This window comes from Ranitomeya variabilis, chromosome 1 (assembly GCF_051348905.1).
Source record: "Ranitomeya variabilis isolate aRanVar5 chromosome 1, aRanVar5.hap1, whole genome shotgun sequence".
Lineage (NCBI taxonomy): Eukaryota > Metazoa > Chordata > Amphibia > Anura > Dendrobatidae > Ranitomeya > Ranitomeya variabilis.
Window position 1 is genome coordinate 162,424,280 of NC_135232.1, and position 14,099 is coordinate 162,438,378.

The window sequence follows — 14,099 nt, forward strand, 5'->3', positions numbered from 1 at the left end:
TTCTCAGATGACTCTTGGAGGATTGCTGGCGTGACATTTCGGTTGTCTTCTCAGGCTAAATGTTTCCCTCATTCATCTACCCTTTCTGTCTTTTGTTGTAGTGGGGAATGACTAATGATAACTCACCCCTTCCATAACCAGGGCCTATCACTAGGGTCAGGCAGGGATTAGGTTCCTGCTCAGCGATAGGTGCAGAGCCTATATATGATGGTTAGGGCAGACAGGGTAATTTTAGATCTGCCTCCACTCCCCACTTTCCTTGTATTTGGGCTCCTCCCTCCCTCTCCCCATTGTTGTGCACTTACTTATCCTTTACCCAGCATGACAGGTATTGGTATTTAAGGGGTTAATCGGCCCTGATCGGAAGCAAAACCGTCTGGGTCCTACACTGCAGAGTTTCAGCTGTCATATACAGCTGACATCCGCGGAATCGCTGCTGCCGAGTGGCGCTATTCCCTTATTCCCCAATGCCATTTTTAAAACGGCAATGATGTAATAAGGCCCCTTAACGGACACCATTTTAATGCGTATTGGCGGTCGTTAAGGGGTTAAAATTCACAGCATGATTGTTTGATTACATGGCAATACACCTACTAATACACCAGGACCTACCAGCCAATCCAAGGCAGAACTTTAGGTAACCCCTTCCTGACCTTGGACATACCCAGCACGTACTGGTTGGGAGTGACTGGGTACGTCCTGGTGATATTACGTGCACAGGAGCAGTGCATGTGTGATAACAGCATTTACAAGGCAGGGAGAGGGAGGGGGGCTCCCGATCGGCGCCCCTGTGATATCATGACAAGGGTTTGATTGTTGCCATGGTGACCTGATGTCATCATGGTGACATCCGGGTCACCAGGATACGGCAAGCTCCTTTGACCATGTGCAGTTATAAACCAGAATCCCAGGACAAAAATTTTCTATATGCTTCCCAAGATCGATAAGGCAGGTAACCCAGGGAGGACAAGTATTTCAAAGGTGGGAAGACTGACTGAAAAAATCCGAAGGTGGGAAGAAAATACCCTTAAACCACTGGTAAGGACGACAGTAAGATATTTATAGGACACCACAGACCTTTTAAAAGCGTTATCTGCAATAGGTCCTCTCCCTAAGAGTGCCATCTTAGCCACCATGGATGTGGAAACGCTATATTCAAACATCCCACATGAAGATGGACTATCTGCCTGCTAAATGTTTCTTAAAGCTAATAGGATACCTTCTAAGTCTGTATTAAGACTCACCAGATTTATCTTCACACAACTTTTTCTCTTTCAGCGAGGCGCTATATCTACAACACAATGGAACTGCTATGGGCAGCAAAATGGAACCCAAGTATGCCAACCTTTTCATGGCTAAACTGGAAAATGACTTTTTAGCATCCTATTCCATCAAATTCTTTGCCTATTTCCTTTACAGCAATGAAATCTTAATAATCTGGACTGAGTCTGAACAAGAACTTCTAAAATTCCATGACAAATTCAATACATTTCATCCCAACTTAACATTGGACCACTCAAAAAAGAAATAAACTTTCTAGGTACCTTCAATCCAGACATCTGTGTGTCAGAAACCATTTGACAGTCCCACATACCCCAGATGGGACAAATTCAACCCAAAACACATAAAAAAGTCCATTGTCTACAGCCAGATATAATCATATCTGTTCCAGCCCACTGGACAGGGATGAACACTTAACCCATTTTAAAAAGACATTTTTAAAGCCAGGCTATTACTCTACCTCCATTGATGAGAAGATCATTAAATTCACAAAGATCCCTAGAAGTCAATTACTTCAATACAGAGAAATAGAGGAAAATAATGGTGTACCTCTAATGGTGACCTACAACCTAGAACTTGAGGCACTAAGAAAAACTGCTACAAAACTTCACATCCAACACAACGATGACCGGCTAAAACAATATTCAAAGACCCACTCTTGCAGTGCTACAGGCAACCTCTAAATTTAAGAAACGTCATGATCCAAATTTCAATACCCTCAGATACACCAAGAGGAACTTATCCTTGCAATGGGAAGAGCTGCAAAATGTGTACTCAGGCAGAGACCAAAGGCAGGATACAGATTCCCAACACACAGCAGGACTAAGATTCCTGAAATATTTACATGTTCCTCTTCTAAAGTGGTGAACTTAATTCTGTGCACTATATGTCCTATTGAGGGTCTCTATGTGAGAGAAACAGGACAGAAGAAAAATCAGGGGCTCTGTAAAAACAAAACCATGGTCAGGAAGAAAAACAAAAATGTCGTCCACAACTGCCAGGAAAATTATTCGGGATGCAAAGAAAAACCCACAAACAACATCAGCTGAAATAAAGGACTATCCAAAAACTAGTGGTGTGACAGTTTCAAGATTAAAATAAGGAGGCACTTGAAGAAAAATTAGCTGCATGGTCGAGTCGCCAGAAGAAAGCCATTACTGCGCAAATGCGACAAAGTATTTTGCCTACAATACGCAAAACAGGACAGAGAAAAGCCTCAAAACTTCTGGAACAAGAAAATTTGGAGTGATGAGACCAAAAGTGAACTTTTTGGTCACAATCATAAACGTTACATTTGGACAGAGGCCATCAAGGCCTATGATGAAAGGAACACCATTCGCACTGTAAAGCACGAAGGTGGATAGCTGATGTTTTGGGGATGTGTGAGCTGCAAAGGCACAGGAAACTTTGTCAAAGTTGAAAGATGAATGCAGCACGTTATCAACAAATACTGGAGGCAAATTTGTAATCATCAGCCCGGAAGCTGCGCATGGGATGTACTTGGACATTCCAACATGACAATGATCCAAAATACAAGGCCAAGTCAACCCGTTATTGGCTACAGCAGAACAAAGTGAAGGTTCTGGATTGGCCATCACAGTCTCCTGACCTCAATATCATTGAGCCACTCTGGGGAGATTTCAAGCATGCAGTTCATGCTAGACAGCCCAGGAATTTACAGGAACTGGAGGCTTTTTGCCAGGAAGAGTGGGCAGCTTTACCATCTGAGAAAATAAAGAACCTCATTCACAACTACCATAAAAGACTTCAAGCTGTCATTGATGTTAGAGGGGTCAATACCCGGAATTAAGAAATGGGGTAAGTGAACTTTTGATCAGGGTCATTTGGATGTTTTGGGTTGTCATTATGATTTAAAAAACAGTAGTTTGACAATAAATGGCTTCACCCAACCACTAACCATGAGTGGAGAAAAAGTTTTGGTGTTATCATTCATAGTCTCTGAAAAAAGGCCAAGAAAGCAAAAAATGATGCCGGGGTATGTAGACTTTTAAGCACAACTGTATGTATAGCACAAATCATGATCTCCTTTGAACGGCGGCCACAAACCAGCGTTCACAGGAGTATCGTAATGACAGGTACAGGGGTCATCAGCAGACCCTTGGTTGTCATGACAACCCATAGGCGTCTCGCAATTACGACAGTGACCACTTGATTTTATTGTGAAATGATACGCACCCCTGTCGGCGCTAGTTAAATCCCACTATCAGAGATTGACAGAGGGATTTACGAGGTTAAAAGCACCACTCCACCTACATCTGTTAAAGGGATATGATTGCTGATTAAATCAGCAGTCATGTGTTTGGACAAATGTGGGCTCAGAGTGTGAGCCAGCATCAAAGTCAGGGACACGACATATGACGAAGGGGTTAAAATTTATCTTAATAAAAAAAAAAAACCACTCACCTGTACTAAGTTATTTGTTTCTTGTGGAGAGTCCAAATCACATATGATTTCGCCAACTTTCAGCATTATATGTATAGATGAAAGAACATTTGGATATAGCTGATAAGTTGTTTCACATACCGGCAAGGCTGAGTTGGGATAAAATGGAAAAGTATTTTAAAAATCAGTACTGACGAGAAGCAGGTATAGATCCAGAGGCTGGAAAAAATCTCAACCACTATCGGACAACAATGGTCTAAATAACATGGAGGAGCTGCACCAGACGCCATGCAGTTTACATGAACCTACATCTACAAAATGAAATACAAATGTATAATTCTAAAAATATTTTAAATCCAACCTTTTATGTAAGTAGAAAGTCTGCTTTTTTCTTCCTCAAAATATTGTAGATGTCCAAGGAGATAAAAGATGTAGAGTCTTAGAAATGTCAAAAATCCAAGCTGTTGGAGTAAATAAAAAGAGTTACTTGTCTGTATAAATAGTGTGATTGCCTTAGTATTAATTAGAACAATGATGAGTTCAATTTTGGATGTGTCTTAATTTTAGTCCTCTTTGTTTTAGTCCTCTTTATTTTAGTCCTCCTTTAGCAACTAATGCGAATTACAGTTCAATATGGGAAGCAAGAACATTGTAAATATTAACCAATGGGACCAATCACTGTTATCATGAAACAATTACAGCTGATTTGTGCAAAAATAATATCATATTTCCACCTGATATTTATTCCAAATAGTTCCAAACAGGAGTATAAAACCAGGACAGGCATGGTGGAGCAGAGTGTGAATTTACAGTCCCATGGTTCACAATCTCAGCTTTTTCAACTACTTAGCAGGTGTGGACTGATAGCAATATTTGGAGCCAAATTGCAATGCCATTATCTGTTCACATCTAGGTTATTGCTTTCATTTATTACAGTAGCTACAATGTTGTGCTGGATCCGTCTTAAATCAAAATGGGGTCCTTTGGAGTGTCACCAAATTACATGTGAAGGCTATTGCTTCATGCTGCGCTTTTCTTACTGTCAAAGGTAAGGCAACTGCCAAAGGCAAGAAATGATGTAACTTGACAGTCATCAAAAAAAGTTATACAGTTAATATTTGTTTGATAGATTTATTTTTTAAGAAGTGAAGATTTCTGTTAGTTTTTTCTTCTTCAGATGGATCTAAACATAAACTGTACAAGTGAAAACCAGTACCTTTGGTTCATGGTGTAATGTAAGAATTTGCTACATCAATATATTGCAAAGGAGAAGTGCACTTGGTGAAAAAGATTTATTAAAAGCTGAAAATATACTTTAAGACTATGATCACACAGAATTTTTACTCTACATTCAGCATACATCCTTTTGGCACAAATGCAACATGTATATGGGCAGCATTATTTATCTGACTGTGACGAAATATTGTGCTTTTGGTATAAATTCAATCAATATGTGACATAAAAAATTTGTTTCAAATGAGTAGTGAGGTGTTGTGAATTCCGTTCTCGAACTCCCTCCTGTGGTCATGAATGGTACTTCGGCGAGTTCTGTCCGTGGACTCCCTCTGGTGGCTGTGAGTGGAACTGCTGGTTCTGAGGTTCCTTCCTCAGCTGCCTTCGTTTGCGGCTAGGCTGGTTTCTCTATTTAACTCCACTCAGATCGTTACTCCATGCCAGCTGTCAATGTATCTGCACTGGTTCAGATCTCTCTCGGATCTTTCTGATGACCTGTCTACTCCAGCAGAAGCTAAGTCCCTGCTAGTTCATTTGTTGTTCATTGTGTACTGAATATATATTTCTTAGTACTTGCTAAGTTCTAGTCCAGCTTGCTAACATGATATTGCCTTGCTAGCTGGAAGCTCTGGGTTGCAGAGTGGCACCTCCGCACCGTGAGTCGGTGCGGGGGTCTTTTTGCTCACTCTGCGTGGCTTTTTGTAGATTTTTGTGCTGACCCCTTTCCTATCCTCAGTCTATTTAGTAAGTCTGGCCTCCTTTGCTGAAACCTGTTTCATCCCTGTGTTTGTGACTTTCCTCTTAACTCACAGTTAATATATGTGGGGGGCTTCCTTTACCTTTGGGGAATTTTCTCTGAGGCAAGGAAAGGCTTATTTTCCTATCTTTAGGGGTAGTTAGCTCTTAGGCTGTGAAGAGGCGTCTAGGGAGAGTTAGGTACGCTCCACAGCTATTTCTAGTGTGTGTGTTATAGGATTAGGATTGCGGTCAGCAGAGTTCCCACTTCCCAGAGCTTGTCCTGTTTTTTAGTTTAACCATCAGGTCATTCCAGGTGCACCTAACCACCAGGTCCATAACAGTGAGGCATCCTGGAAATAAATTTACTCCAGGTAGCATCACATAACATCTTAAAGAAGCACTCTCATTAAAGTTTTTAACCTCTTAATATATTGCAATCATCATATTACATAGCACTATTAATTTACAATTGCTCATTTTGCCTTTCTACCAAGATAATTCTTCTGTTTTCTCAGCTCTATGTAGAAACAGGAAGGTCCTTGTCCCTGCATTTATCACCCACCCCCACCCTTCAACTCCTGACCAAGCTGCTTCACTCATCCTCCCTGCCAGAGACTTCTGCAGTGGCTCATGACTTGTGCAGACAAAATTGACCTCCTGTTTTACATAGGGTTCAGAAGGATTTGGCTAGTGAGTTTTTAATCACGTGATGTCACAGACCTAATGGAAATAAGAAGAATTTGCTGGGTAGAAGGCCAAAATGAACAATTGTAAGTACACAATATGATGATTGCAATATATTAAGAGGATAAAAACTTTGATGGGGGAGTGCTTCTTTAACCAAATACCCTATGTTATTTACATGTACTATCATTATCTACTTGCTGCAGAGTATTTGCTCATTTTGTTTTTATTTTGCACACTTATGCATTGCACTTGCATAAGCATGTGCGCTGGCTTCAATGTTTTTGGTTTTAGTTTAGCTTTTTGGACTTTGTACAAATTGATGTGTGGCTCCTTTTTTTTTTTTTGGGGGGGGGGGCTGTTCATTTAGTTTATATAGCTTTCCACTGGCAAGTGTCTGAACAGTGGGGAACCAAATGCTACTCTGTAAGTAGTAAGTAAATAAATAGTATTTGCTCATTTAGTTTTTATCTTAGGATCAGATTGTTAAATGGCCACCATATGAATGCACACCCATGCATTGCACTTGCACCAACATGTGCTCTGCCTCAATTTTTTCTGGTTTAGCACTAGAAATGCAACTGCATTTGTAGAGCACTTAGATTCTTAACATATGCCCAAAAAATCATAAAATATGGGCCAAACACAAAATTTAAAGGCAGTGTGAACATACAGTGGCATGTATAAGTTTGGGCACCCCTGCTCAAAATTCCTGTTATGGTGAACAGTTAAGTAAGTTGAAGATAAAATGATCTGTGAAAGGACTAAAATTAAAGATGACACATCTCCTTTGTATTGCAGCCAAAAAATATATATAAATTGTCACTTTTTACATTTTAAAAATTACAAAAAGGAAAATGGTCCGATGCAAAAGTTTGGGCACCCTTGGAAATTTATGCTCTCAGTTAAATTTGATCAAGGTTTCAGACCTTAATTGGTCTGTTAGCATTATGGCTTGTTCACTATCATTGTTAGGAATGGCCGAGTGAGGCAAATTTCCCAGATATATAACAACCCAGCCTCATCTAACCTCGTGTAAAAAAACAGCAGCCATAGATTCTTCTAAGCAGCTGCCTAGAACTCTGAAAATGAAAATGATGGAGGCCCTCAAACCAGTAGAAGGCTACAAGAAGATAGCAAAGCGTTTTCAAGTTTCACTTTCCTCAGATCAAAATGTAATTAAGAAATGACAGTTACCGTATTTTTCGGATTATAAGACACACCGGACCATAAGACGCACCTAGGTTTTAGAGGAGGAAATTAGGAAAAATAAACTGAAGCAAAAAATGTGGTCAATTCTGTACTTAAGATCACCTATCATGGTAAATATGGTCCCCTCATCCCCATTCTGGTATGCATGGCCCTATCCTTATTCTGGTATGATTGGCCCCATCCCAGTCCTGGTATGCATGGTCCCATTCTTATTCTGATATGAGTGATTGGCCCCATCCTGTTCCTGATATGACTGATTGTCCCCATCCCGTTCCTGGTATGATTGATTGGCCCCATCCCGTTCCTGGTATGATTGATTGGCCCCATCAGTTCCTGGTATGATTGGCCCCATCCAGTTCCTGGTATGATTTATTGGCCCCATCCAGTTCCAGGTAAGATTGATTGGCCCCATCCCGTTCCTGGTAAGATTGATTGGCCACATCCCGTTCCTGGTATGATTGATTGGCCCCACCCCATTCCTGGTATGATTGATTGGCCCCATCCCGTTCCTGGTATGATTGATTGGCTCCATCAGTTCCTGGTATGATTGATTGGCCCCATCCAGTTCCTGGTATGATTGATTGGCCCCATCTCCTTGCTGGTATGATTGATTGGCCCCATCCAGTTCCTGGTATGATTGATTGGCCCCATTCAGTTCCTGGTATGATAGATTGGCCCCATCCCCTTGCTGGTATGATTGGCCCCATCCCAGTCCTGGTAACCATGGCCCCATCAGAAAAGATTAAAAAACAAACCTTTACCTTCCTCCGCACCCTCGCAGTCGCAGCGTCCTGCTCCGGTGCCAGCAGCGGCTTAATGCTTGTAAGCAGCGCATGGCAGGGATGTAAGGGATGTGAAAGTATTGTTGTTCCCTCTTCTCCCCAATCCCTTTAATAATAAAAATGTTGTATATTATTAATGTGTTCGTACACGGTGGTACTGCTACACATAAAGTGTATTACCACCGTGTACAAGATTATAGCTAGAGTAGGAGGGGCATGGTGTCATAAGAATAGTTAAGCTTAATGGTTTTAGTCAGTCCAGGCCTGGGCTCCCGTGCAGCTCATTGGACTGCCTGGCCAGGAGTCACTGTGCCCCACAACATTACAAGAGAGGGGCCCAGTATAGAACAGCTTGCACAGGAAGGTTTCTCTAGGAGGAAGAAGTGTGGCAGTGCTGCGGATGCAGCTGAAAGGATTCTGTCCCCAGAGAGAGAGAAGTTTGTTCAGCCAGGCAGCACAAGCAAGATGTGGCAGATCTTTGCCTGGGCGGCAGTTCTTAGAACCAAGGTGAAGCGGCGTAGGACTCCCCCATGTCAGGCAAGAATTCCGGATAGAATAGATTCTGCAAGACCAGAAGATTTGGACCGACCCGGGGCTGAGCATAGTGAAGAAAAGGACAGTGAAGGGACAGAAAGGAACAAATCTACTGTGATACTTGAAGTGCCTGTATTTGAACAAGCTGTACCGGGGAAAAGAGTTAACATTGAAGTTAAGCTGGAGTGTGTCTCCAGAGCCAATATATCTGGACTATAAGACGCACCCCCCATTTTTCTCCACATTTTGGGAGGGAAAAAATGTGTCATAGTCCAAAAAACAAGGTAACAGGAACAGTGGAGGTCAAGAAAAGATCTGGAAGACCAAGGAACATTTCAGTGACAGCTGCTTGCAGGATTGTTAGAGAGGCAAATCAGAACCCCCACTTAACTGCAAAAGACTGTCCGAAAGATTTAGCAGGCTCTGTGCATTGCGCTACTGTTCAGAGACACCAGCACACATATGGCCTTTAGGGCAAAGTAATCAGAAGAAAACTTCTCCTGCTTCCTCACCATAAACTTCAATGTCAGTAGTATGCAAAAGAACGTCTAAACAAGCCGGGTGCATTTTGGAAATATGTCCTGTGGACCAATGAGGTTAAAATAGAATTCTTTGTCCACAATGATCAGAGGTATGTCTGAAGAAAGAAGGGCACAGAATTTCAGGAAAAGAACATCTCGCCAACCATTGAACATGGGGGAGGATCAATCATACTTTGGGGTTGTGTTGCAGCCAATGGCACAGCAAACATTTCACAGGCAGAGGGAAGAATGGATTAAATTAAATGTCAACAATTCTTGATGCAAACATGACACCATCTGTAAAAATGCTGAAGTTGAAAAGAGAATGGCTTCTACCTATGGATAATGATCCCAAACACACATCCAAAACATTAGACTATCTCAAAAGGAGAAACCTGAAGATTTTACAATGACTCTCACAGGCCCCTGATTTGAACATCATTGAAAATCTGTGGCTAGACCTCAAAATAACATTGCATGTAAGGCTACTTTCACACTAGCGTCGGGCTCGGCCCGTCGCGGTGCGTCGGGCCGAGGTTCCCGACGCTAGCGTTGTCTCCGCCGCACAACGGGTGCAGCGGATGCATTTTTCCAGCGCATCCGCTGCCCCATTGTGAGGTGCGGGGAAGTGTGGGGAGGTGGGGGCGGAGTTCCGGCCGCGCATGCGCGGTCGGAAAAAGCGGACCATCGTGAGCAAAAAACGTTACATGTAGCGTTTTTTGGTCCCGACGGTCCGCCACAACAAGGCGCAACCGTCGCACGATGGTTGCAACGTGTGTCAATCCGTCACAATACGTCGCTTAATGTTAGTCTATGGGGAAAAAACGCATCCTGCAAGCACTTTTGCAGGATGCGTTTTTTCGGCAAAACGACGCATTGTGGTGGATTGCAATTAACGCTAGTGTGAAAGTAGCCTTAGACGACCCAGGAATCTCACTGTACTGCAAGAATTTTCCAAGGAAGAATGAATGAAAATTCCTTAAACAATAACTGAAAGACTCTTGGCTGGCTACAAAATGCTTTTACAAGCTTTGATACTTGCAAAAGGAGGTGCTAGTTAGTATTAACCATGCAGTGTGCCCAAACTTTTGCGTCAGACCATTTTCCTTTTTGTAATTTTTAAAATGTAAAAAATTACTGTATGTATATATATATATATATATATATATATATATATATATATATATATATATATATATATATATATATATATATATATATATATATATATATATACACAGTACAGACCAAAGGTTTGGACACACCTTCTCCTTCTCATTTAAAGATTTTTCTGTATTTTCATGACTATGAAAATTGTACATTCACACTGAAGGCATCAAAACTATGAATTAACACATGTGGAATTATATACTTACCAAAAAAAGTGTGAAACAACTGAAATTATGTCTTATATTCTAGGTTCTTCAAAGTAGCCACCTTTTGCATTGATGACTGCTTTGCACAATCTTGGCATTCTCTTGATTACGAAGCACACACACAGCGCCCCCTGGCTGTAACATGGGTCACCACACCACAATATATATATATTTTTTGAAGGATAATACCAGACTTGTGTGTGTTTTAGGGCGAGTTTCATGTGTCAAGTTGAGTGTGTTGAGTTCCGAGTGGCGACATGCATGTAGCGACTTTTGTGAGATGAATTTTGTGTGGCGACATGCGTGTAGCAACTTTTTGTGTGTCGAGTTGCATGTGACAAGTTAGTGTAACAAGTTGTGTGCAGCAAGTTTTGCACATGGCGAGTTTTGCGCATGGTGAGGTTTATGTGTGGTGCGTTTTGAGAATGTGCAAGTTTTGTGTGAGGCAACTTTTGCATGTGTTGCAACTTTTGTGCATGTGGCAATTTTTCTGCGTGTGCAAGTTTTGCGTGTGGCGAGTTTTTCATTAGGTGAGTTTTGCACGTGTGGCGAATTTTGTGTGAGCCTAGTTTTCCATGTGACGAGTTTTGCATGTAGCGAATTTTGCGCGGCGACTTTTGTGTATCGACTTTTATGTGGCGAGGTTGGTGTATGTGTGGTGAAATGTGTGCTGAGGGTGATATGTGTTCAAGCACATGGTAGTGTGTGCTGCATTTTGTGTGTGTGTTCATATCCCCGTGTGTGATGAGTATCCCATGTTGGGGCCCCACCTTAGCAACTGTACAGTATATACTCTTTGGCGCCATCGCTCTCATTCTTTAAGTCCCCCTTGTTCACATTTGGCAGCTGTCAGTTTGCCTCCAACACTTTTCCTTTCACTTTTTCCCGATTATGTAGATAGGGGTAAAATTGTTTCGTGAATTGGAACGGGCAGGGTTAAAATTTCGCCTCACAACATAGCCTATGACGCTCTCGGGGTCCAGACGTGTGACTGTGAAAAATGTTGTGGCTGTAGCTGCGACGGTGCAGATGCCAATCCCGGACATACACACACACATTCAGCTTTATATATTAGAGATATATATATATATATACACTCACCGGCCACTTTATTAGGTACACCATGCTAGTAACGGGTTGGACCCCCTTTTGCCTTCAGAACTGCCTCAATTCTTCGTGGCATAGATTCAACAAGGTGCTGGAAGCATTCCTCAGAGATTTTGGTCCATATTGACATGATGGCATCACACAGTTGCCGCAGATTTGTCGGCTGCACATCCCAAAGATGCTCCATACAAGGCAGGATGGATCCATGCTTTCATGTTGTTTACGCCAAATTCTGACCCTACCATCCGAATGTCGCAGCAGAAATAGAGACTCATCAGACCAAGCAACGTTTTTCCAATCTTCTACTGTCCAATTTCGATGAGCTTGTACAAATTGTAGCCTCAGTTTCCTGTTCTTAGCTGAAAGGAGTGGTACCCGGTGTGGTCTTCTGCTGCTGTAGCCCATCTGCCTCAAAGTTCGACGCACTGTGCGTTCAGAGATGCTCTTAAGCCTACCTTGGTTGTAACGGGTGGCGATTTGAGTCACTGTTGCCTTTCTATCAGCTCGAACCAGTCTGCCCATTCTCCTCTGACCTCTGGCATCAACAAGGCATTTCCGCCCACAGAACTGCCGCTCACTGGATTTTTTTTCTTTTTCAGACCATTCTCTGTAAACCCTAGAGATGGTTGTGCGTGAAAATCCCAGTAGATCAGCAGTTTCTGAAATACTCAGACCAGCCCTTCTGGCACCAACAACCATGCCACGTTCAAAGGCACTCAAATCACCTTTCTTCCCCATACTGATGCTCGGTTTGAACTGCAGGAGATTGTCTTGACCATGTCTACATGCCTAAATGCACTGAGTTGCCGCCATGTGATTGGCTGATTAGAAATTAAGTGTTAACAAGAAGTTGGACAGGTGTACCTAATAAAGTGGCCGGTGAGTGTATATATATATAATATATATATATATATATATATATATATATATATATATATATATATATATATACTGTGTATATACACTGCTCAAAAAAATAAAGGGAACACTAAAATACCACATCCTAGATATCTCTGAATGAAATATTCCAGTTGCATATTTTATTCATTGCATAGTGGAATGTGTTAAGAACAATAAAACATAACAATTATCAATGTAAATCAAAATGAATATCCCATGGAGGTCTGGATTTGGAATGATACTCAAAATCAAAGTGGAAAATCAAATTACAGGCTGATCCAACTTCAATGGAAATGCCTCATGACAAGGAAAAGATGCTCAGTATTGTGTATGGCCTCCACGTGCCTGTATGACCTCCCTACTGTACAATGCCTGGGCATGCTCCTGATGAGGCGGCGGATGGTCTCCTGAGGGATCTCCTTCCAGACCTGGACTAAAGCATCCGCCAACTCCTGGACTGTCTGTGGTGCAATGTGACGTTGGTGGATGGAGGGAGACATGATGTCCCAGATGTGCTCAATCGGATTCAGGTCTGGGGAATGGGCGGGCCAGTCCATTGCTTCAATGCCTTCGTCTTGCAGGAACTGCTGACACACTCCAGCCACATGAGGTCTGGCATTGTCATGCATTAGAAGGAACCCAGGGCCAACCGCTCCAGCATATGGTCTCACAAGTGGTCTGAGGATCTAATCTCGGTAACTAATGGCAGTCAGGCTACCTCTGGTGAGCACATGGAGGGCTGTGCGGCCCTCCAAAGAAATGCCATATCACACCATTACGGACCCATTGCCAAACCGGTCATGCTGAAGGATATTGCAGGCAGCAGATCGCTCTCCACTGCATCTCCAGACTCTGTCACGTCTGTCACATGTGCACAGTGTGAACCTGCTTTCATCTGTGAAGAGTGAAGAGCACAGGGCGCCAGTTGCAAATTTGCAAATCCTGGTGTTCTGTGGTAAATGCCAAGCGTCCTGCATGGTGTTGGGCTGTAAGTACAACTTTCATCTCTGGAGGTCGGGCACTCAGACCATCCTCATGGAGTCAGTTTCTAACCATTTGTGCAGACACATGCACATATGTGGCCTGCTGGAGGTCATTTTGCAGGGCTCTGGCAGTGCTCCTCCTGTTGCTCCTTGCACAAAGGCTGAGGTAGCGGTCCTGCTGCTGGGTTGTTGCCCTCCTACAGCCCCCTCCACGTCTCCTGGTGTACTGGCCTGTCTTCTGGTATCGCCTCTAGCCTCTGGACACTACGCTGACAGACACAGCAAACCTTCTTGCCACAGCTTGCATTGATGTGCCATCCTGGATGAGCTGTACTACCTGAGCCA

The 14,099-nt window shown here is 42.6% G+C and overlaps 1 protein-coding gene across 4 annotated transcripts in view; it reads right to left on the reverse strand.

The window, feature by feature from the left end:
• The window catches only part of TMEM232 (transmembrane protein 232), a 435,959-nt gene that overhangs the window by 320,404 nt on the left and 101,456 nt on the right, over positions 1–14,099 (reverse strand). For all 4 annotated transcript variants that reach the window (XM_077290225.1, XM_077290199.1, XM_077290207.1 and 1 more), the window contains 2 exons: positions 4,046–4,145; positions 3,706–3,833 (listed from right to left, as the gene is read on the reverse strand). In XM_077290225.1, coding sequence (XP_077146340.1) covers positions 3,706–3,833; positions 4,046–4,145 — 228 coding nt within the window. The remainder of the gene's footprint in view (positions 1–3,705; positions 3,834–4,045; positions 4,146–14,099) is intronic.